This window comes from Phyllobates terribilis, unplaced genomic scaffold (genome assembly GCF_046119375.1).
Source record: "Phyllobates terribilis strain yellow unplaced genomic scaffold, ASM4611937v1 Scaffold_2__4_contigs__length_985480577, whole genome shotgun sequence".
In the NCBI taxonomy this organism is placed as follows: domain Eukaryota; kingdom Metazoa; phylum Chordata; class Amphibia; order Anura; family Dendrobatidae; genus Phyllobates; species Phyllobates terribilis.
This window is the reverse complement of record NW_027362762.1, coordinates 445,682,227-445,708,754: the sequence shown is the minus strand read 5'-3', so window position 1 is coordinate 445,708,754 and position 26,528 is coordinate 445,682,227. Positions and strand designations below refer to the sequence as shown.

Sequence of the window (26,528 nt, the reverse complement as noted above, 5' to 3'; positions counted from 1 at the left end):
TGGCCCCCTCATCCCCAATCCTGGTATGCATGGCCCCATCATCCCCAATCCTAGTATGCATGGCCCCATCATCCTCAATCCTGGTATGTATGGCACCCCTCATCCCCCAATCCTGGTATGCATGGCCCCTTCACCCCCCAATCCTGGTATGTATGGCACCCCTCATCCCCCAATCCTGGTATGTATGGCACCCCTCATCCCCTTCCTGGTATGTGTGGCCCGATCACTGCACACATAAAAAATAAACAGTTATACTCACCTTCCTTCCTCACCTCTGCATCCTGTTCTGCTGCAGAAGCTCATGTCAGCATCTGAGCAGCGTATGGCGTCACTGCTGATGTGAGCTGCCAGCATATTCACTCCTCTCCACGCCGGGACTATGTGCGCGGAGAGGAGCAAATATGCATTCTTTTTAGTAGCCGGCACTGTCAGCAGGAGCTGCGGCTCAGCGCTCCTCTGTGCCCGCTACTAAAGAGAATGAATATTCATTCTTCTCCAAGCCCATGGGAGTGGAAAAGAGGGAATATTAATTTCCCTTTAGCAGCGGGCACACGTGGTAGCTGCAGCAGTGGCTACTGCTTGTGCACAGCTCCTCCGTTGCAACCCCCCCACTCCACTATCCACCACCGGAATTTCTATATACTCGAGTATATACCCAAGTATAAGCCGAGGGGGGCTTTTTCAGCACAAAAAATGTGCTGAAAAACTCGGGTTATACTCAAGTATATATGGTAATATAGCACAACAAGCATTAGCTATGAATGGACAGGAACTTATTGTGCATTCAGTCACATGTAAGTTATTTAAAGAAGCACTACTCCCATCAAAGTTTTTATCCTCTTAATATATTGCAATCATCATATTATATAGCACTGTGCACTTACAATTTTTAAACACCTAATTACCCAAAGGGTAAATAAATCTCTCCTAAGGGATGCTAAAAAGTGACTTTTATTAATTATAGATTAAAAGCTGGTCATTCCAAAAATAATTAAAATTGTTGCTAGAGTGGTCCTGAATTACACTATCTACAGTTCTTTGAATAGATTCAGTATTTATTCAAAGAATTATAGTTAGTGTATGCACTTTTTGTTGGATTATGTGTACTTACAATTGCTCATTTTGCTCTTCTACCCAGCTAATTCTTCTCTTTTCCATTAGGTCTGTGACATCACGTGATTAAAAACTGACTAGCTGAATCCTTCTATGTTCTATGTAGAAACAGGAGGTTAATTTTGTCTGCACTTGTCATGAGTCACTGCAAAAGTCTATGGCAAGGGTAGGTGGGAACAGATGGGTCTGGAGTTGAAGAGGGGAGTGATACATGTAGTAACAATTGACTTCCTGTTTCTACATAGAGCAGGGAAAAGAGAAGAATTAGATGGATAGAAAGGTAAAATGAGCAATTGTAAGTACACAGTGCTGTATAATATGAGGACTGCAATATATTAAGATAAAAACTGTGATGGGAGTGCTTCTTTAATAGAGTGCTTCAGTGTTCACTGCAGAGTCATTCCTCCTTTATAGATGTTTTCCCCAATACAGCATTACTCTTGTCCATAAGCTTTAATGTATACTGCTACTCAGCCTTGCTCAATTTAATGAAGCTTGGTTGCAGTTATTTATTTTACTCATTTATATAGCGCCATCATATTCTGCAGCGCTTTAAAGACATATTCATTAGGGTCCCCACAATCTAAATGCCCTATCAGTATGTTTTTGGAGTGTGGGAGCATACCAGAGTACCAGGCGGAGACCCACACAAAGCCAGCGAGAACATACAAACGCCTTGCAGATGTTGCAGTTGGTGGGATTTGAATCCAGGACCCCAGCACAGCAGTCACAGTGCTGGCCAGACTATATGCAGATCATGGACAAGAGTGACACTGAACTGAAAAAAAAGGGAACCACAGGCATGACAGTGAGCCTTAGAGTAATTAAAAGGGTTTTCCAGGCTAAGACAAATTTTAAAGCCAGCCAGGGACCAAGTTGCACGGGTGAATAGTTGAAAAGGCCGGTCCCTGGCAGCTCCACCTGCTCCTCTTGAGTGACGGGTCTCTAAATGCATGCGTGTATAGGTAGAGACCTGTCTATCATTGTCATTGGGTGGGGATCTGCCTTATTGACTAGTCCCCTGTGTAGCCAAGTCCCTGGCCGGCTTTTGAAGTATGTTTTCCTCTGAAATGATGCATCATTTCAGAGTCAAACATGCATGGCTGAATTCATACATGCAGTGTCTGAAATATGCTGCCTGTGGATTGGGCAGAATGTATCCGCTGTCAAGATCCCTTTAAAGGGACTCTGTCAGCAAAGAATGACTGTTCAAACCAAGCACAGATGGTCCGTGCTTCATGGCGGGGCCGTATGTGATCCGTATGTTCGCTTCTTACAGTGGTGGCCAAAAGTATTGGCACCCCTGCAATTCTGTCAGATAATACTCAGTTTCTTCCTGAAAATGATTGCAATCACAAATTCTTTGGTATTATTATCTTCATTTAATTTGTCTTCAATGAAAAAACACAAAAAGAATTGTCCTAAAGCCAAATTGGATATAATTCCACACCAAACTTAAAAAATGGGGTGGACAAAAGTATTGGCACTGTTTGAAAAATCATGCGATGCTTCTCTAATTCGTGTAATTAACAGCACCTGTAACTTACCTGTGGCACCTAACAGGTATTGGCAATAACTAAATCACACTTGCAGCCAGTTAACATGGATTAAAGTTGACTCAACCTCTGTCCTGTGTCCTTGTGTGTACCACATTGAGCATGGAGAAAAGAAAGAAGACCAAAGAACTGTCTGAGGACTTGAGAAACCAAATTGTGAGGAAGCATGAGCAATCTCAAGGCTACAAGTCCATCTCCAAAGACCTGAATGTTCCTGTGTCTTCCATGCGCAGTGTCATCAAGAAGTTTAAAGCCCATGGCACTGTGGCTAACCTCCCTAGATGTGGACGGAAAAGAAAAATTGACGAGCGATTTCAACGCAAGATTGTACGGATGGTGGATAAAGAACCTTGACTAACATCCAAACAAGTTCAAGCTGCCCTGCAGTCCGAGGGTACAACAGTGTCAACCCGGACTATCTGTCGGCGTCTGAATGAAAAGGGACTGTATGGTAGGATACCCAGGAAGACCCCACTTCTTACCCCGAGACATAAAAAAGCCAGGCTGGAGTTTGCCAAAACTTACCTGAGAAAGCCTAAAATGTTTTGGAAGAATGTTCTCTGGTCAGATGAGACAAAAGTAGAGCTTTTTGGGAAAAAGCATCAACATAGAGTGTACAGGAAAAAAAAAGAGGCATTCAAAGAAAAGAACACGGTCCCTACAGTCAAACATGGCGGAGGTTCCCTGATGTTTTGGGGTTGCTTTGCTGCCTCTGGCACTGGACTGCTTGACCGCGTGCATGGCATTATGAAGTCTGAAGACTACTAACAAATTTTGCAGCATAATGTAGGGCCCAGTGTGAGAAAGCTGGGTCTCCCTCAGAGGTCATGGGTCTTCCAGCAGGACAATGACCCAAAACACACTTCCAAAAGCACTATAAAATGGTTTGAGAGAAAGCACTGGAGACTTCTAAGGTGGCCAGCAATGAGTCCAGACCTGAATCCCATAGAACACCTGTGGAGAGATCTCAAAATGGCAGTTTGGAGAAGGCACCCTTCAAATATCAGGGACCTGGAGCAGTTTGCCAAAGAAGAATGGTCTACAATTCCAGCAGAGCATTGTAAGAAACTCATTGATGGTTACTGGAAGCGGTTGTTCGCAGTTATTTTGGCTAAAGGTTGTGCAACCAAGTATTAGGCTGAGGGTGCCAATACTTTTGTCTGGCCCATTTTTGGAGTTTTGTGTGAAATGATCAATGATTTTATTTTTGCTTCATTCTCTTTTGTGTTTTTTCCTTGCAAGCAAATTAAGTGAAGATAATAATACCAAAGAATTTGTGATTGCAATCATTTTCAGGAAGAAACTGAGTATTATCTGACAGAATTGCAGGGGTGCCAATACTTTTGGTCACCACAGTATATCAGTATGACATTTGTATGACATCTATTTATAAACATCAGCAATAAAAAAGACAAGACCAAATACAGCTTCCTTACATTAATAATTGCAATGGATCAAAAAAACACAGATGCTATTCAGACGGTGTCTGTATAGCATCCGTTTTTTACTCACCCATTGAATTTTATAGGCGTGTTTGATTTAAAAAAAAATGATCAGATTAGTGAATGCTATGATCTCTTACTTATGGACCATCGGTTTGTGTGTAAAATGTTCATGTGAACCACACCATTAATTTTCTCATTATACTCAAAATATACCCGTGTAAACCAGCCCTAAGGCCAGGTTCAGACTGACATATGCAAAATGGTCAATTTTTCACCCAGAAAAAAACAGACATTTTTTCATCCATATAGTCATCCATATGGCTGCTTTTTACATCTGTATGTCTTCTGTTTTTTACAGCAAAAAATTAATAAATAATAAAAGGCAAAATACAGTGTCCTATGTTTATAATTGCAAAGATCTGTAAAAAATAAAGATGTCACGAGGATTGCAATGAGTATGGTATGAGATCCTTTTGTTGTACACCCATTGACTTGAAATGGGTGAATTTGATCTGAAATACGGATTTTAGTAGTAAATACTGCAATTTTTTACATGTGTTTATGTGAACTACCACATTGACTTGCATTGGTCATTGTGGGGTCCGTATGTTACTCATTTTGCATATGGACAACACAAGTAGAAATTATACACTCGTATGAATGAGCCTCAATACTGATTATGTAGCAATGGACAAAATGTATTGAGACTTTTTTATATTATGCCATATCATTTCAGATTAAAGATTTAAAACATCCAGATTGTAAAATTTAAGACAGTATAAGCTTCAATGGTCTAAAAAACTCTCACTTGTATGGTAGTCCCCTGCCCTGAAATCCTACGGTTATTGGCTCGCAACCCTGGACATTATAACTTCTTGGAGTTTGAATCGGCCAATCTGACAAAATGACCAGTGCCATTTCACCAAGCTTTACTTTTTAAAAGCTAAAATCAAGATTAAAAAGAATTTGAACCATACAATGCTACACTTAAAGGCCCTGATTCATCAAGGCTGGCGTTCTGGAGTCAGACGCTCATGATTCATGAAGATGTGCATGTACTGGAGTGAGATTTCAGGCGTATGGAATGCCACAGCTTGTCATGAATTAGATGAGCTGTGGCATCACACCCCTGCCACGCTCCCGTCCCAGCTCTGTCAAAATGAGAAGCTTTGATGAATTGGACCCATAATCTTTAAAATGAGGCTTGATTTGGGACACATATGTCAAACTCGGGCCCGTGCGCCAAATCTGGCCCGCAGGGTGAGTATATCTGGCTCACAACGCCAGACATCGCACTTTCTCCTGGCATTGCACTTTCAACTGTATCAGCATCATGATACAGTTGAAAGCAATGATGGAGAGGGGAGGGGGATCAGATGATGCTCCCTCTCCCATTATTCCCTCTCTGCATCTCACGTTTCAGCACAGTGGGCACGATTACGTCATTACAACATTATACTGTATGGCGCACTACATGGGGCCATTATACTGTATGGAGGACTATGTGGGGCCATTATACTGTATGGAACACTATGTGAAGCCATTATACTGTAAGGAGAACTATGTGAGCCAATTAAAATGTATGGAGCACTATGTGGGGCCATTATTCAGTATGGAGTACTATGTGAGGTCATTATACTGTATGGAGCACTATGTGGGGCCCATTATACTGTATGGAGCACTATGTGGGACCATTACACTGTATGGAGCATTTTTTGTGGCCATTAAACTCTATGGAGCACTATGTGGGACCATTATACTGTATGGAGCACTTTTTACGGCCATTATACTGTATAGAGCACTATGTTGGGTCATTTTACTGTATGGGGCACTTTTTGTGGCCATTATACTATATGGAGCACTTTTTGTGGCCATTATACTGTATAGAGCACTATGTGGGGTCATTATACTGTATGGAGCACTTTTTGTGGCCATTATACTGTATGGAGCACTATGTGGGGCCATTTTAATGTATGGAGCACCTTTTGTAGTCATTATACTGTATGGAGCACTATGTGGGGCCATTATACTGTATGGAAGGCAGTTCAGGGCCCCATTATACTGTATGGAGGACTATGTGAGGCCCATTACACTGTATGGAGCACTTTTTTGCGGTCATTATACCCTATGGAGCACTATATGGGACGATTATACTGTATGGAGCACTTTTTGTGGCCATTATACTGCATAGAGCACTATGTTGGGCCAATATACTGTATGGAAGGCAGTGCTGGGCCAAGCTATACTGTATGGAACACTATGTGGGGCCCATTATATGCTATAGAGCACTTTTTGAGGCCATTATAATGTATGGAGGGCTGTGTGGAGATTACAGTTAGAGAATCATACTGTGATGGGGTCACCATTCTTTGTTAGGGGGCTTGAGGGAGAGGGGTACAGTAGGGTCATCATACTGTGCGTGTGAAGGGTACAGCGGAGGAATTCACTGCGGGAGTATCATACTGTGTTTGGGGGCACTTTTGTTGGCATTATACTTTATTATCTTTATTATTCAAGTTTTTTATCCTTTGTTACTACATATTTAAATTAGGCCATTGGGTTATATGCCTTTTACGGCTATTACAATATTCCAATATTTTATTCTAAGATCTATTAATTAAAATATACTTTGTTTGTGGGACAACCCCTTTAAGTTTGTTTACGTATGAAAAAGTTAATCGTTATATTTGATGATAAGGAAAAAGTTACTTCATTGAAGACATTTTTTAATAAATATGAAGGTTGGCCAGAGACTTTGTCCAAGCTTTTAATTTTGGCCCTCTGTGCACTTGAGTTTGACATCCCTGATCTAGAAGATAAACCTATTCTTAAATGTGGAGGTTGAGTCCACCCACTAAACATGTAATTACACTGACAGTATACACAAAGCATATAGCCTTGTTGGGGTTTTCTAATCACTGCCTTAATTCTGATGAAACTGAATGTAATCAAATATGATAATTATGATGTTCGGTACACCCTTGGTGATGACAAAAGGCTCAGTGCATCGTTCTGCCCACTGACTTTGTATGCCCCTGTCTCTCTCACTGGTAATAGACAGTGTTGGTTTGTCTGGAGTCAGAACTGTCTGCAGACAAAAATGGGCAACCCAGTGCTGTCAATGACTAAAGACTGAGGTGGGGATATGCAAAACCAGTGGTTGAACCAGTACTATGAGCCTCTTGGCCACACCCAGGGTGCACCGATCAGCTTAATTACTATATTTGATTAAACTTCAGTGTCTGCAGAATGAAGGCAGTGATTAGAACACTAAAGGTATGATTTTTATAGGGGTTATATTAATTACAAGGCTATGCGCTAAGTTTATACTGTCAGTTTGGGCTGGCAGACTTCCATGAAGTATCTGAATAGATCATTTTATGCTCTCAGGCATTAAGGCCATCTACATTAGTAATTCATATAACTTACTTGCTAAAGATCATATTTGTATTTTTTTAAGGGAAAACATAGTTTAATTTTAACAATGCTTTTGATGAATGGGCAAAAACAGGAGAGAAACAAAACTCTATGTGGATGTTCCTGATGGCCCCAGTAAGTTAACACTGAGCCACTGTGTTTTTTTTATTAAAACACCCTATTTAAAAAGTGAGTTGTTTCATTTAAAACTACATTTTTAATGCTTTCATCCGTTTATCTATCTCTTCAGACACTGAATTGAAGCCACTAAATGAACAGTTGATGGTTGCGCTTCTGGTTTCTCATAAGCAAAAGCAAAACAAATGGCTCATCATGGCATTCACTTTTCTACTTTGGCTAAGGAATGGGGTTTTCTCAGACAAGTGGAATACAAAATGAGTCTCAATTTATATAATAATGGCAAAAAAAAAAAGAAATATACTTCCAGCTTGTCAAAGGTATTAGTGGACTGTTCGTAATGAAGCTACATTAGTAAGATATATTAATATCAATTTTAAACACATTTAAAGGCATTTCTATCCAGCAGAAAAACTATAAAAAAGAATCATACTTTCGAAACATCTTATTTTTATTTAATAAGCAATGTCTTAAAAAGTAATTCTTCAAACCACTTTTATTTAAATTCTTGATATTTCAATCAACCCTTATAAAACTCTCTAAAGTGCTGGCCCCCGGAGACTCATTTTATAATTTGCTGTCCACCGCCTGCTGCTAGGCTAAATCCGTCTCTAGTAACAGATAAGCTGAGACGAACTGCAAGAAGTGACACATTTCTCATAAGCTCAAGCCTGTAAGCTTCTGTGTCCGGGTCTATAGCGATCCAGCCACAGCATCTTTGCTGTGTGACTATAAATATATGCCTTCTCTCTCTTTCTATGCCTCTCTCTCTCAATATTCATTCAACATATGCACTTATTGTAACATTGAAAGATAAAAAGGAGCGAATGCTACAACCCATCATGGGAGGTGTGAGAAAGGATGTTCTGGCAGTAAAATACCAGTAGACTTCTAATTGATGCCCAAGCCCCCTGGAATTTGGAGGAATGTGAGTTGCATATGGTTGTGAAAAAAAATGTTGACACTTCGACTAAACATGACACCAAGTTAGTCTGCATCCGCTTTTAAACTTTTATTGAAAACTCAGCAAGATTGATAACTAATTACAGATATTGTATTTTCTTCCAATGTTACACTTGAGATGTTATGTGGTAGAAACATCTGAAGGAGACTCTCTGTAGCTATATATGCATGCAGTATGGTAGCAACTGAGTCAGTATTCTTTTTTTCTTAATCACCTTTGTCTTTTCATGTACTAGTAACCTGCCAGTAGCCAAATATTCACCCCCAAGTTAAAGGGGTTGTCTAATCTTCTTTCTTTAGAAGTGCAGATTGATCTATAGCAAACAGCTTGCAAGCACACGCTCATTGCCTAGAAATCTGGTCACTTCTGCTAAACTACTATAAAATTATAAAATTAAAAATCCGTAAGAATGGCCAGAAGGTTTAATAAAAAGTAAATAGCACAAATGCTCATTTTTACAAGTATTTTGCTATTCTACCCATTTAACAAGTTGTGACAATCCCTTTAATATGACACCAATCTTTTGATTGGTTCCCACTGTGGGCAAGACTCACAAATCACTCATGACATTTTTATAGAGGTCCACTAAGCGGTCCTGATCTACCACAGTGGGTATGACTTTACTATTTAATGTCATCATAGGTTTTTTACGCAACTGTAAAACAACACATGCTGGACATCATTGAGCCGGGGTCTTTGCAAGCTATGTTAAAGTCAACTTGGCACCGTCACCAGTGCCATTTACAGCTGTACCAAACCTCTGATGATGCATTGGTGTTTTTTTTATTATGTAGAAATGACTCAGGTGTCTTACTATGTCATCTACCGTAAGGCTGTGTGCCCACTATGCGTTTTTTAAGCGTTTCCGCAGCGGCAATTCCGCTGCAGAAATGCTTAAAAAACGCTTGGTAGAAGGTCTGCTATGTTCCCCAATGATAATCCACATGTGCTGTGCACATGCTGCGGAAATTTCCACTGCGGATTATCATTGCGAAAAAATCCTCAGCACTACCAATTATTTTGCGCAATCATTGACTTGCATAATATCCGCATGACTATATGTGCACATGCGGATATTAAGCGATTCAATGTGCGGATGGTACCCGAGTCTGGAGAAGAGGAGACTCTCCTCCAGACCCGGGTACCATAGTATCTATAAAAAAGAAGAATTTAAAATTAAAAAATACAGTACAGACCAAAAGTTTGGACACACCTTCTCATTTAAAGATTTTTCTGTATTTTCATGACTTTGAAAATTGTACATTCACACTGAAGGCATCAAAACTATGAATTAACACATGTGGAATTACATACTTAACAAAAAAGTGTGAAACAAATGAAAATATGTCTTATATTCTAGGTTCATCAAAGTAGCCACCTTTTGCTTTGATGACTGCTTTGCACACTCTTGGCATTCTCTTGATGAGCTTCAAGAGGTAGTCACTGGAAATGGTTTTCACTTCACAGGTGTGCCCTGTCAGGTTTAATAAGTGGGATTTCTTGCCTTATAAATGGGGTTGGGACCATCAGTTGTGTTGTGCAGAAGTCAGGTGGATACACAGCTGATAGTCCTACTGAATAGACTGTTAGAATTTGTATTACGGCAAGAAAAAAGCAGCTAAGTAAAGAAAAACGAGTGGCCATCATTACTTTAAGAAGTGAAGGTCAGTCAGTCTGAAAAATTGGGCAAACTTTGAATGTGTCCCCAAGTGCAGTTGCAAAAACCATCAAGCGCTACAATGAAACTGGCTCACATAAGGACCGCCCCAGGAAAGGAAGACAAGGAGTCACCTCTGCTACTGAGGATAAGTTTATCCGAGTCACCAGCCTCAGAAATCGCAGGTTAACAGCAGCTCAGATTAGAGACCAGGTCAATGCCACACAGAGTTCTAGCAGCAGACACATCTCTACAACAACTGTTAAGAGGAGACTTTGTGCAGCTGGCCTTCATGGTAAAATAGCTTCTAGGAAACCACTACTAAGGACAGGCAACAAGCAGAAGAGACTTGTTTGGGCTAAAGAACACAAGGAATGGACATTAGACCAGTGGAAATCTGTGCTTTGGTCTGATGAGTCCAAATTTGAGATCTTTGGTTCCAACCACTGTGTATTTGTGCGACGCAGAAAAGGTGAACGCATGGACTCTACATGCCTGGTTCCCACAGTGAAGCATGGAGGAGGTGTGATGGTTTGGGGGTGCTTTGCTGGTGACACTGTTGGGGATTTATTGAAAATTGAAGGCATACTGAATCAGCATGGCTACCACAGCATCTTGCAGCGGCATGCTATTCCATCCGGTTTTCATTTAGTTGGACCTTCATTTATTTTTCAACAGGACAATGACCCCAAACACACCTCCAGGCTGTGTAAGGGCTATTTGACCAAAAAGGAGAGCGATGGGGTGCTATGCCAGATGATCTGGCCTCCACAGTCACCAGACTTGAACCTAATTGAGATGGTTTGGGGTGAGCTGGACTGCAGAGTGAAGGCAAAAAGGCCAACAAGTGCTAAGCATCTCTGGGAACTCCTTCAAGATTGTTGGAAGACCATTTCCGGTGACTACCTCTTGAAGCTCATCAAGAGAATGCCAAGAGTGTGCAAAGCAGTCATCAAAGCAAAAGGTGGCTACTTTGAAGAACCTAAGACATATTTTCATTTGTTTCACACTTTTTTGTTAAGTATATAATTCCACATGTGGTAATTCATAGTTTTGATGCCTTCAGTGTGAATGTACAATTTTCAAAGTCATGAAAATACAGAAAAATCTTTAAATGAGAAGGTGTGTCCAAACTTTTGGTCTGTACTGCACAGTATACTCACCTTCTGATGGCCCCCAGTCTCCAAAGTGATGCGTCCTGGCTTCCCGGCGGCTCGCAATAGTCTAAAAGGACCTTCATGTGACAAAATGACGTCATGGAAGGTCCTTTTAGACCACCGCGAGCGGCCCAACACACTGGACGCACCGGACAAGGAGACCAGGGGCCATCGGAAGGTGAGTATAATGTTTTTTTTTTATTTTTTACCATTCTTTTACTAAACCTTGGTCACACTATATACAGTTACGTCCATATATATTTGGTCAGAGACCACATTTTTCTAATTTTGTTTCTAGACATTACCACAATGAATTTTAAACAAAACAATTCAGATGCAGTTGAAGTTCAGACTTTCAGCTTTCATTTGAGGGTATCCACATTAAAATTGGATGAAGGGTTTAGGAGTTTCAGCTCCTTAACATGTGCCACCCTGTTTTTAAAGGGATCAAAAGTAATTGGATAATTGACTCCAAGGCTATTTCATGGACAGGTGTGGGCAATCCCTTCGTTATGTCATTCTCAATTAAGCAGATAAAAGGCCTGGAGTTGATTTGAGGTATGGTGCTTGCATTTGGAAGGTTTTGCTATGAAGTAAACATGCGGTCAAAGGAGCTCTCCATGCAGGTGAAACAAGCCATCCTTAAGCTGCAAAAACAGAAAAAACCCATCCGAGAAATTGCTACAATATTAGGAGTGGCAAAATCTACAGTTTGGTACATCCTGAGAAAGAAAGAAAGCACTGGTGAACTCATCAATGCAAAAAGACCTGGGCGCCCACAGACGACAACAGTGGTGGATGATCGCAGAATAATCTCCATGGTGAAGAGAAACTCCTTCACAACAGCCAACCAAGTGAACAACACTCTCCAGGAGGTAGGCGTATCAATATCCAAATCTACCATAAAGAGAAGACTGCATGAGAGTAAATATAGAGGGTTCACTGCACGGTGCAAGCCACTCATAAGCATCAAGAATAAAAAGGCTAGACTGGACTTTGCTAAAAAACATCTAAAAAAGCCAGCACATTTCTGGAAGAACATTCTTTGGACAGATGAAACCAAGATCAACCTCTACCAGAATGATGGAAAGAGAAAAGTATGGCGAAGGCATGGTACAGCTCATGATCCAAAGCATACCACATCATCTGTAAAACGCGGCGCAGGCAGTGTGATGGCTTGGGCATGCATGGCTGAGAGTGGCACTGGGTCACTAGTGTTTATTGATGATGTGACACAGGACAGAAGCAGCCGAATGAATTCTGATGTATTCAGAGCCATACTGTGTGCTCAGATCCAGCCAAATGCAGCCAAACTGATTGGTCGTCGTTTCATACTACAATGACCCAAAACATAAAGCCAAAGCAACCCTGGAGTTTATTAAAGCAAAGAAGTGGAATAATCTTGAATGGCCAAGTCAGGCACCTGATCTCAACCCAATTGAGCATGCATTTCACTTGTTAAAGACTAAACTTCAGACAGAAAGGCCCACAAACAAACAGCAACTGAAAACCACCGCAGTGAAGGCCTGGCAGAGCATCAAAAAGGAGGAAACACAGCGTCTGGTGATGTCCATGAGTTCAAGACTTCAGGCAGTCATTGCCAACAAATAGTTTTCAACCAAGTACTAGAAATGAACATTTTATTTACAATTATTTAATCTATCCAATTACTTTTGGTCCCTTTAAAAACAGGGTGGCACATGTTAAGGAGCTGAAACTCCTAAACCCTTCATCCAATTTTAATGTGGATACCCTCAAATGAAAGCTGAAAGTCTGAACTTCAACTGCATCTGAATTGTTTTGTTTAAAATTCATTGTGGTAATGTCTAGAACCAAAATTAGAAAAATGTTGTCTCTGTCCAAATATATATGGACCTAACTGTAAATCCATGCCGGTTGCATGGATTTATATTGTGTGACCAAGTTGTCAAGCACTTTCCAAGTGATGCTAACATCGCTTGGAAAGCGCTTGACAACCTGCATGCGGAAATGCATGTGAAAAACGCTTCCCTGGCAGGAAAAAAGCATGTACAATCCGCATGTACAATCCGCATGCGTTTTTTCTGCCAGGGAGATGCAGAAACGCTCAGGAAAAATCCGAAGCATTTCTGCATCGTGGGCACATAGCCTAAGTGCTGTGTTCTGTGGCATGTTTTTTTTTCTAGATAGAACATTGAAGGGGTTGTCCACTACTTTGACAACCCCTTCTTGATCTAAATGTTTGGCCCCCGTAAAATAAGAAAGCTTATATTCACCTCCTATACTGGCACAGTTCCAGCGGTGTCAGCACTCTCGTTCCCGGTGCTCTCGTGTGGTTGTTGTGACACGTGACCCCGGTGCCCAATCAGCGTTGGCGTCACTGTCCCTGCCTTCAGACACTGAACATGAAGAGGAAGTCCGGGCTGCAGTTGATCTCTGACTTCCTTTTCTTGTTTAATTTGACAGGAGGCGGGGACAGTGATGCCAGCGCTGGTTGGCGCCAGCGTCACGTGTCACAACAATAGCACGGGAGCCCCGGGGAGAGTGAGTGTTGACACCGCGGGAACGGCGCCCGAAAGGAAGATTAGTATAGGCTTTTTTATTTTATTGGGGCCAAGAGTGGGGGATGACAAGGAGCTGTCCAAGTAGTGGACACTTTTTTTAAGGGAGTTTAGTAAGGGATATGTACTTACAGCCAGCAGAGGGTACAATATTAGCACTCTATCTATTCACCTCTCTTCTAGCCTATTTCTTTTCAATCTAGAGCCTGGCTAAAGAAACATTTTAAAAGTAAGTAAAAAAAAATAATAACCTTATTAATGGTTTGTGTCTTTGGTGTAAAAAGCTTTTAAGATCCATTCTTTTTCAGCCAAGAAATATAGCAATTGGCTGTTGCATAGTTGTCAGAGACACTAAATTACAAGATCATCAGGAGAATAAAACCTATATCATTACTTGCTAAAATTCAGGGTTAATGTTGCCCAAGCGTCTGAAATGTTACAATCCGAAAATTAGCTTAAGCTTTTCCATCTCATTCCCGACTTTTCTGGTTTGCTTTTCAGTAAATGGCAGCAGCATACTTTTCTCATGTGTAACACTTAAGCCCTTGCACAATACCACCAATTGTATACGTGTGGCAGGCTCTGTGAGATGATATGTTTATGATGTCAAAAACAACATTTATATCCGTTTTTCTTGCATGTCTCCATTCCTTAAGAGAAATAAATTACAGATGTGAACAAACATGTATACAAGTGTGGCACCGAAACAAATTTCACGCTATTGCCTGAGTGAAGTTTGGAGAGAAAGGAATCTGTATTATGGGCCAAAAATATGAATGACTGATGGGGAGAAAATCTCGGATGCACTTCAGGCTAACTGAGTAACACAGGAAGCATCATAGTCTGGGCAGAAAACCACCCACACAAATGGCTGCTGGCTTCACTTCAATCAGAAACATGAAACAAATGTCCGATTAGCGTGTTTTGGGACCATTGTAGAAGATGCACAGGTTTTTACACAACTGCATAAAGAGGAAAACATACATATAAAATTGTCTTTATGCAGTCACCGTAATTATATGCACATGACGCTTCTATTATAGGTGGAAAACACATAGTCATTTTTTTCTTAGAAAAGTAAAAAGAGGTTTAAATAGATTTCACATTGGGAATAATACTAACCCTACTCTATAAGGAGGGAGGCTCATCATGTACAGGCTGAGCTGCGGCAGCAATTAGACAGTAAGTTTATATCACCTGTCCACTTTTGGCCAAGGTAGATACAAAAAAATTGTATTATTAAAATTATTGTATTGCAAAATGATTAAAACAATAGTGCAGTTTTTTTCTGCATAATATGTATACAAGATTGTAAGAAGAATTTTCAATGGACTGAAACTAAACTGCTCTAAATAATCTGTAGATTCATGTGGTCACTTACAATGGATCTATTAGATTTCTGCTATTTTTTTATTATTACACTATTCTGTCTAGCATATAATAACAGGTGAAAAGAGCCAGTGTGAACAGAGCTGATTTAAAGTGCAACTTTATCTAATTACCCTCTAAAATAAAAAAGAAGGTACCAGTTGAGATGAGCGAACCCGAACCGTAAAGTTTGGGGTTCTTACCCAGGTGTCCGGTGCTGAACTCTAAACATTGACTTCTCCTGAAAGTCCGTTTTACAGTTCAGGAGTCCGGGGAGGAGAGAGAGACACAGAGAAAGAGATTTGCCAGCTCCGAAGTTCGGGTCCCTATTGATTTCAATGGGGTTCGGGTTCAGTTCTGGTACCCGAACCGAACTTTGAACTAACGTTCGGTCGGGTACCAGAACCCGAACTTCCACAGGTCTCCTAGAAGTAGGGGATTCATCACTGCACAATGCCACTCAGGGGTGTGAGAAAGGTGGGTTTTACCGTCTGTGGAAGTCATACTGATTGTCACCCAACCCAAACATAAACACATAAAACAGAATTTTTACAGTGTGACTCAGTCACTAATAATTACACTTATTTGTAGGGGTAGTCTTATTTAGGCTACCAAAACTTCAACTTTCTGAGTACCATAAAGGCCCAATAATGTATTTCCTAATGTCATTCTATACAGACTGATAATCTCTAATTACATGGCTGACTTATTGAGGTCTCTAACATTATTCCTCACCATGAGCCTCTTGTGACTTGTTATATTGCTGGTGAAACATACTTATCTGGGTAGTGGACTGTGGGTATATGTACAGTTATAATAAGTAGGGTGATTGTTGCTATAAATCTGTAGGTCCAATGTGTCCCAAGGAAACACTTCAACTTGAACTTGGTTCCATTAACTCACAGCTAATACTTTACAATCAGCCAGACGGCTCTTACCTTATTTTCTGCATAAGCAAGCCAGCGACTCCCAAGAGCGATAGGATTCATATTTGGCCCAGGACAGGGATAGCAGCCTGGGGGGAAAAAAAATTCCAAAAAACAGCAGTAAGACATTTTCTAATGGCAGAGTATTTGCAACAAGCCAAACAAACACAGCTCTAAACAAAGGACGCTTAAACCTCTAAACATTCATCAACAGCTGCTTACATTTCTGAGAGTTTTACACGATAACACTAAGACATTGTGGTAACAAGTTAATTAAGCTTGAAACGCAGTATTTTTTTATTGTTTTGCTTTGTGAGTAGTTTTTATGTTTTCTTTTAATAAACACAGTCTTGTTTGGGAATGTTTGGAGACACGTAGGACTTGTCTTTCAAATCTCCGTATAATGTTAGCACCATGAAATTAAATCAAGTCTTAAATATTGTAAATATTTGTTTTCCCTAAACTATAAATCCACCATATTTATCCGCAACCTTCAGAATTATTTGAGCAAATCTTTCACAGGAGATTCATTAATAATATATTACACCCCCCTACCCTCCCCTCAACCCAAAAGAGAAAAAAAATGTAAAAATGGTGTTGTGTTGTGCACCATCAGCCATTCATATAACCTCCATCCATACCTCGTCCTGAGTCCCTAATATATTTATAAAAAAAAGATAATTGGAGTAATAATTCTTTGGCAACATTAAGAAAATGCTCTTGACATAAAAACAGATACAAACAGATCGGCATCCATTTCAATGCATTTCTATTTCAATACAATGGATTTCTTTATAATTTAATGGACAGAATAGTGTAACATGCTACACTGTTTTGTTCATTCAAATTAACATTCCTTTTGGTCTTCTACGATTACAGACAGTTTTAAAGGGAACCTGTCAGTAGGATCAACTCTCCTAAGGCGTCTATATGGACATGTAGGTTATAGCAGCTGAATAAAATGATGCTTTGATATCTGCAATCTAATGTTTTATTCCTGAGAAATCCACATTTATATTAATATGTAAATGAGTTGTTAAGATCTAAGGGCCAGACATAGATCTCCCCAAGAATAAGCCTCCAGAGCTTATTTGAAATGAAAGGGGGCGTTACCAGTGTGAGACATGTAATGACTGACAGTCTGCTATCCTGACTTACATGTCTGACCCTGGTAACTACCCTTTCATTAAAAAAGAGCTCTGGAGGCAGATTCTCATGAAGATCTGTGCCCAGCCCAAAGATCTTAATAGCTCATTTACATAGTAAGAAATACGTGGATTTCTGAGGAATAAAACATTGGATCGCAGATATCAAGGTATGATTGTATACAATTTTATATGACCTACATGCGCATATGGACAGCTTTGATTCTACTGATGACCTTTAAGCATATCAATTTTTATTTTAATAAAAGGATATTACAAAATATATATCACAAGACTAGTGTGAAAGGAAAAAGTAAGAGAGGGAGAGTATGACACTGTGGACGGTAAAACTGATTTTGAAGTTTCTCTCTGAAATGTTGCTCTGGTATAGTGTAATCCCTGTACCTACAATGTAACAATGTCCTAAGAGGGAATAAAGTCTATCACACTCAAAATGGCAGCGGGTTCCCTATCAAGGGATTCTTTACATGTGAATCCAAGTTTATTATTATTATTATTTATTATTATAGCGACCTTAATTCCATGGCGCTTTACATGTAAAAAAGGGGTATACATAGCAAACTACAAGTACAATAGTTTGAACAAAGACAAGTCACCGACTGGTACAGGAGGAGAGAGGACCCTGCCCGCGAGGGCTCACAATCTAGAAGGTTGTCGTTTTTTACATAAAATGTCCATGTGGCTTACTTTACATCGGAGAAACAACAAAACAGGTTAAGGACAGAATCTCACAGCACAAGTCCCCCATCCACTGTGAGAGACTTTCCTTTCCATCACCTTACATTTCCACAAAATGGGCCATAGACTTTCACAGCTGAAATTCCAGGTCCTAGAACAGGTTCTCCCATATAGGAGGGGTCCAACATCGTAAAAAAAGGAAGGCTTCACCTTCTAAACATTGGAACCAAGAGGCCTCAACAGTGATTTTGATGTGACCAGTTTTACATGACTAACCAATTCCTTTCTCTTTCCTTATAGGTATTTTTGATACATGTACATCTTACATATATTTTCTCTTTTTGGTTTTAGCATCACTTGTAGCCCATCATAGACCTCGAGAACACTCCAAACATCACCAGGTATTTACTGGCAGTCTCCTTTTTTCCAATATTAATTATGTGTTACCATTATTTATTTTTTTACTTTTTTTCTTTTTTTCATCTCTAGCGTATTTATTTTAATTGAATTTTATTTACTTATTATTTTTATTTTCATTTCTGTTTTTATTTTTACTTTTTATTTTATTCTTTATTCTTTATTTTTTATTCTTTTTCCATTTACTTTATTTTTTTATTATATTTCTATTTTTAGTTTTATTTGTTATTATTTTTTTTTCCATTTTTTTTGCTGTCATCTGTTCCAACTTTCAGGAACATCCTGTATATCTATGTCCTTTTAATTCTAATTTCACCTATCTTTCTCGAATTTACATTTAATTCTTCTTCTTTCCTATCTTACACACTCTGTTTATACTTTTTTCATTTAAATCTTTCTTCCTCCTTTTCCTTTTGTCTGAATTTATTATGCCATCCCTCGCTATGTCTGTTTACATCATGACATCATTTCTGAGGCTGTTCTCTTTTTTCAACTTGACCTTTGCCACTCAGTGCCAACCATCTACCTCACTCCGTCGGTGTCCACCGGACGTGACGTCACAGCCCCGCACCACACGCCCATACTATCATTAACCAACCATACACGCCACTTTCAGAATTCCAACCGGAAGTGAAGTCATGGCCAGGGGTTTTTAATACCCACAGACATACAGGGCAACAGTGCTTCTACTATTAGCGATGGTGGTTGCACTTCTCTAGGCGCATCCCTGTTCCTTCACTCCAAGTCCGATGGCCATACATATGTTGTGAGCATATCTCGCATATTTTCATCTACAGATCATGAATTTATTACCTGTTGGTGTCAAGCCTGGTTTTCACTTCAGGGAGCATGCGACAGGTGACTTTTTAGGGAATTCTTGTTATTTACATTTCCTTGTTATATGTGACTGTCGTTTATATCTGTGCCATTTATCCCCCCTGACAAATCACCGAAATGCACGTCAGGATGGGCGCTATACTCACCCAGGAGTCTCAAGATTACTCTTTTCCATTTCAGTGAGTATAACCAGCATTACCTTTTGATTGCTTATCAGCATTATTATTGTATATAGGGCACTTCTGCATTTTATACATAAGCCGTATTGATATACATTTATATTCATATTATGTATGGTTTTGCACAATTATTGGCATTATACCATACTATATAAACATCACTCCCCTTTTGATATATTGTCTTTTAGAAAACTTGGGTGTGCACCCCTGTATCTTTGTATATTCCTTTGTTGCCTTCCTGAATTTTCAATAAAGTACATTTTTATTTTAGTATATCCTCGTTTTTTCTGGGCTTTTATGGTTGGGTTGCTCGTTTTCTTTCTTCAGTCATTATTTACCGACTGTCTGATTTTTTCAAGCCATCACTATCCCACATAGTTTGCAGTGTGACATCATTTTATATGCTTAATCCTTACTAATTGTATTACCTTTTTATGCAACACCACTATGTTATTCCCCTTGTTCTTTTATATCCTACATTGAAGTAGGATACACCTCACAGATTATTAGTCACTGCAGCAAGTCTTCAGTTTTGGGGTGTATTTACCCAAAATAGTTGCATAGAAGTAGAGCCATAATTTTTCAGCAATTTTCTCAAAAAGTATTACAATTTAGTGAAAATCTAACACATCTTTTCCTTTGAAATATAAAGAGCATTTTCCTACTGCAATCAATTGAAAAAAGTATTAACAACCTTTTGTGCTTGTATGTGGTTTGCCTTTGTGTGGGATTGCACCATTCATTGTTCCGCCAATTATTTTAGGTGAGCAATAACTATATTTGGAATTATTGGATGCGAAAATTCTAAAAGAATTATATTACAGCTTAACAATAATGTATTTCAGTACTACTAATGCACCTGCACCTAGAGAATCCGCAAAATTAATTTAGTATTACTGCAATATTTTAACTGGATATCAAAGCTACAGATGCGTTAAAGGTCCAAAAAATATATATAATAAGTCAGGGAATTGCAATATACATATCCTAATATATATCTATTATTAGTATTTTCCTCTACCTCCTTTTCGCTGGGGGCTAGCTCAGATATTCCACAGACAGAATACAGGCTGCCATAAACACTGCGAGCCTGGGAGATTACTAACTGAATTTTCCTGCTAGGAAATGGAACAATTCGTATAATACAAATATTTTAGTTTGCCTATAGGAAAATTGCATATTGGTGAGTTCAACAACGGTTCTCCTACAAATTTTTCTTTCCATTCACACCGCTTGTACAAGCAGCCATAGTACTTTATATGCATTTTCCTTTCCTATCATTCATGATATTTAACAGGGTCTCCATACTGAAATATAGCCAGGATACCTGTTTAATGTATAAGGCCAACCAGCATCAAAGTTAATTTGGATAGCTATGCTAAGTACAGTACATTAGGGCAAACTGAAAAATAACAATGTACGAAAGAAACAGCAGAGGTATAAATTTCATACAGTTCCTACAAAAGCAGCATCCACATTCATGTCTGGTACAGAGAATAAGTCATTAGTAATGTTTAATTGCCGGACAGTCTTTATTAGGCATGGAAAATACTGTACATAGCAGAAAAGAATGGGAATTTGTTTTATGGTACAGTCATTGACCACTGTTTTTCTCCCATCTATGTAGAATTTGAGATCTGAAGTCAGCAAAATAAAAAACAAGAAAAAAAACAGGCGGCCTGACCCATGCTGGACTCTAACATGAAGTTCCTACAAACATGACTTTGTTACAATTTAACTAGTGCATCCAGTGAACCTCCAAAAGAAATATCCACTGTAAGCACGAACTGCAGTTTTTCTCATGTTTACAAAAAAAATCTGCAAACATCTATGGGAAATTTTAGGTGAAAGACTGTCTGACAAAGGGCAAAGTGTACCAGGTTACACTATTAAGAGCAAGGCGTTTTCACTTTCATACAAACGTCTATAAGGGGGAGAAAAAGACAAATACAAAAATTTCCTACGTAATGTATATTGTCTAAAAACTACAGCAATACGCAGTTTTAGAGGCTTTGCTATATATTTTTCCTCTCTTACCATGGGTTTTTAAAGTCTGTTTCCTAGATACAAAATCCACCCTCTTACTCTTAGAATTTGCTAAGAATGGATAGAATCCTAAAAGGGTTTTCAGAGATGGAACAAAAACTAGAAGGGGCGGGTGAATGCCATAAAATGACACCTGATGAATCCCTGATTTACAAAAAACGCTATTTTAATGGTACCCACCGGTATTAGTTTTCTGTCTATCCATAAGACGGCTGCAGCCAATTACTGGCCTCAGAGGTGAACAACATAAGATTGCCAAGTTCTGTGATTGGGTGCAGTGGTCACACAGTTAGAGACACATCATCACTGCAGTACAGTAAACAAAAGGCCGAAGGGGAGTACTGAAGCTGCAAGTACAGGAGTGGTGGTGGATTTATTGAGTGAGCGACAGCTCTTTTCTGACTGTATTCATAACTGTATCTACCTCTTTTGCTCAATGTGTCACAACTTGCATCACTGACATTAACAAAGTCATGTCCAAGCTGCCAACTGAGGATAAATTAGTGGGTTCTACGAGTTTCAAATATAGAGTTCTGAAAACCAAAGATTCGGGCGGCTATTTAGACTATGTTCACACACTTTGTGTTTTACCGCATATTTTGCAGCAGATTTTTATGCAAATTTTCAGCTGCGTCTAGAAGTACTAGCAAAGTGTATGAAAAAACAGAATTCTCTGTTCACACGTTGCTTTTTGTTTTCTGCGTATTTTCTGCCTTGCTTGCGTATTTGGAAAATAGAGCATGTCACTTCTTTCAGAGTTTCTGCAGCAGAAAACGCACGTGCGGTTTTTGCTGTGTTTTTTCACCCATAGGAAGTAATGGGTGGTCAAAAATATGCAGCAAAAAACGCAACAAATATGCATCAAATACGCGCGTTTTTTACACAGCTGTTTTCCTGTTAGCAGCAGAAAAAAACACATGTGTGAACATAGCCTTAATGTTGCTGGTATCAGCCTGAAGTTATGGTAATATCTGTGAGGATTATTGTGAGGACAACCTTGTTGGTCTGATGTTGTCAGCAAGTTACATAACACTTCTGGAGATTCTAACTGGCTGAAAGAAACTTCCTGACAGATTCATTAAGTAAATGGTGTTTTGTATGCTAGTCTTAATAAAGGCGCTGTTGGAGTAAGATGCCCCTATTTCATCCACTTTTTTGGAACTAGCCGGGACTGATGTAAAAACACCAAAAGTCGCAAAAAGATTTGGCGTTTCAAGGTGCTTTATGGCAGAAAACTGGCGTATCATACTTAGTAATCTAATTTTTAACTTTTTTTTTCTAGTGTAAATATAACAAAATGTGACCATTAAATTTACAAAAAAAGCATTGCAATGCATTATCTAGTATACATTATATCAAATTGTCCCATATTTCACAGAATTGCCTGTGAAGTGGACTTTAAAGGAACCTGTTGTTACGCTCTCGCCCGGATTGTTTGGCGTGAGCTAGGGACCTCGCCAGATCCGACCACGGATGCACGGCGGCTTGATTGACTCCGTGGTCCGAGGAGGGACGTGGGAGGTGGCCCAGGTGCTACTCCAGGTCAGACCCCGGTCACACAGCTGTTGACCCACACCGAGGAATGCAGGAACGGGCAAGTTTGGCTGGTATGCAGACAGGCGGGTACTGGCAGGCACGGCTGGTATGCAGACAGGCGGGTACTGGCAGGCACGGCTGGTATACAGACAGGCGGGTACTGGCAGGCACGGTTGGTATACAGACAGGCGGGTACTGGCAGGTAGGTAAACAGGCTGGATAGGGACCAGTACAGACTGGGATACAGGAACAGAGCCGCAGATGCGGACGGGAAGCGGAGCAGGAAAGAGCAGAGCCACAGCTGCGTATGGGAAGCGGAGCAGAGCAGTGCCGCAGGAGCGAACAGACATGACAGGGCTCTGTTCACATGGAACAGACAGGGACAGGGAAACACAGGAAGATAGCTAGAACACAGGAGGTAGATACGGAGGCAGGGAAAGGGGACAAGCAGAATCAGACACACACAAGGTACTTGCTATGAAGTAGCGAGTGGATACAAAACTCACAAACAGAAGTACAGAGACGAGTAGGAGTTAGGTACTGGTTCAGACACTGCAGGAAAAGGGAAGGATCGGACATAGGGACAAACAGGTAACGGGCTAGGACACAGTTCAGACAGGAACGAGATACAGGAACGAGCCTGGGCATTCAGCCCCCATGGTGGCGGAAATAGACTAGAAGTCACAGATACAGGTAACGGGCCTGGGTACTCAGCCCCCAGGGTGGCAGAAATAGACTAGAAGTCACAAATACAGGTAATGGGATTCAGGACAGGACCTGGCAACTCACAGTTGCAAAGAACACACTGTAAGAAAATGTTGCTCAGGCACCTCCCACTGGGTGGAGGAGGTTTAAGTATCCAGTGACTCACAGCAATAGGCTGGGGACGCATTAGGACTGCACACACTGTAACTTTAAGAATCAGGAAGTTCCAGCGCTGCCGCCCTAAGCCAGCAGACAAGAGACATGCACACAGCAAGTAGAGGAGCATAGTGCACAGCCTGGACTGGTAGGTAAGTTGGCGGTCTTGCATGGTGGGAGATGGTAAGCCATGCCAGCATGCAGCCAGGGATGTTACAGTACCCCCCCTTTACGCCCACAAGGATTTTCTGCAGAGAAGTTGGAGGCCGATCCTTCTCAATGAACTCCCAAGACTTCTCTTCAAGAAGACTACCTCTTCTGTCCACTAGAGGGAACGAGACAGGTCTCACCATCTTGGTGACTAGGATGCTTCCTCCCATCGAGCCATCCTCAGCATCAGATGAAGTGGACAAAGTACCAGGAACAGGACATAGGAAAGTCTCTCTCCATTTGTTATTATCGGGTAGCACCCCAAAGGATTCAAGGGACAACTGGAGATCCTCCACCGGGTTGGAGGGGTGCAGAGACTTGGGGGTAACCACCGCCTTGACGTACACTTTGCCAAGCTTACTGGATGAAATGGGCGAAGTACCAGGAACAGAGTGTAGGAAAGTCTCTCTCCATTTTTTAATATCAAGTAGCACCCCGGAGGATTCAAGAGACAACTGGGGGTTGCCACCGCCTTGATGAACTTATTGCCAGATTTATTAGAGATGGAAGATCCTTTATTCAGGACCATCTTCAGTCTGGTCTCTGAGATGACACGTCTACGACGCGGGGCGGTACCTGAAGCCAGATCATTGGTTCAATCGTCGAGACTGTGTGGGGACATTGCCTCCACTTCCCTTCCTTCGGAGACTTCAGCGCACATCGAGTCAGTGACTAGCAGATCTGGTGAAGAAGAAGAAGACATTGCTGACTGTCCTGAAGGTATGGGGACTGGACACCCCTTGTACCTCAGCAGTTCCCCAGGAAACACCATGCAGGATCTCCAGACCTGAGCAGGCACTACATGGTCAACCTTCATGGATTCTGCGCGGGAAGCTGCCTCTACAGGCTGGGAAACAGGGGGTCTTTGGGAGGACAGTACCTGACGTGACGGTTTCCTCTACGTCTTGCTCGTCTGGACAGCCTCTTAGAGTTGGGAAGGGAAGTATTCTGCTTTGTCTGCTGAACACTGCTATCCTCTGTGGATTTTGCGTGGGTAGCTGCCTTTTCAGGCTAGGGAACAGGTGGGCTTACTTCACGTGTCACCCATCTAGACTGCTCCAGGATATTGGAAGAGGAAGTATTCGCAGAAGGGTCAGGGTCATCGAAGACCATAAGAAAGGCCACCAAGAAGGCCTGTAGGTCAGAGATGATAGGATCCCTTGCTTCCCATATGGGGGTGATCAAATTCAAGGCATCACCCGCTAGGTAGGACATCAGAAATGCTACTTTAACCCGATCGGTGGGAAAATAGTGAGCGTAGAATTTGAAATGCAGCATGCATTGTTCCACAAACGTACGGCTTTGTTTTGGATCCCCATAGTACCGTGGGGGATCCGCAGGAAAGAGTGCTGATAGCTCCATTTGGGCTGGTGTGTAAATCGCCTGGACCTCAGCTTGGGGAAAAAAAAATTCTTGGTGTTTCTTTTTCTACAGTTGCACAGAACACACTGTAAGAAAATGTTGCTCAGGCACCTCCCAGTGGGTGGAGGAGGTTTAAGTTTAAGCCTAAGGTTTAAATATCCAGTGACTCACAGCAATAGGCTGGGGACGCATTAGGACTGCGCAAACTGTAACTTTAAGAATCAGGAAGCCAGCCGCCGCCCTAAGCCAGCAGACAAGAAACATGCACACAGCAAGTAGAGGAGCATAGTGCACAGCCTGGACTGGTAGGTAAGTTGGCGGTCTTGCATGGTGTGAGATGGTAAGCCATGCCAGCACGCCGCCAGGGATGTTACACCTGTCACCAGAAAAAAAGCTATTAACCTGCAGATATGGGGTTAATCCGCAGGTTAAAAGCGTTATTAACCTGCACGGGGCCCGCACTTAGCTGAACGCTGCTGGGAGAAAATTTACTTCATTTCCCCCAGCAGCGTTCGGCTTCCAGTCATGGGGGGGTGGTGGCGGTGCAGGTTCAGTCACCACCCCCCGCTCATTTTCTCCCGACAACATTTGGCTGCTTGCAGTCACCGGACAGGTTAGTAACGCTATAAACCTGCAGATTAACCCAATATCTTCAGGTTAATAGCGTTTTTTTTTTTCTGGTGACAGGTTCCCTTTAAAGGAGTCAGGCTAATACACATATCATCTACAGTGGAAATCTTTGTGAAATTTTGAAGGGGTCCTAAGCAGATCGGAGAGTAGGTTTCAATAATCATGCTAATAAAAATGCAAAAGTTGGTTGGCGAAATCTACTGTAACAGTAAAAATGTAAACAGGCAGGAGAATAGTCCATGGCTGATGAGATACCACTGTGCAGTCACTAAAATTGTGAAAAACAAGCATGCAATTAGCTCTTCTCCACATGGAATAAAACTGT

The 26,528-nt window shown here is 40.9% G+C and overlaps 1 protein-coding gene across 7 annotated transcripts in view; it reads right to left on the bottom strand.

Moving 5' to 3' along the window:
• Positions 1–26,528, bottom strand: part of BCAS3 (BCAS3 microtubule associated cell migration factor) — a 1,370,469-nt gene that overhangs the window by 1,091,325 nt on the left and 252,616 nt on the right. For all 7 annotated transcript variants that reach the window (XM_073665482.1, XM_073665487.1, XM_073665488.1 and 4 more), the window contains one exon: positions 16,294–16,370. In XM_073665482.1, coding sequence (XP_073521583.1) covers positions 16,294–16,370 — 77 coding nt within the window. The remainder of the gene's footprint in view (positions 1–16,293; positions 16,371–26,528) is intronic.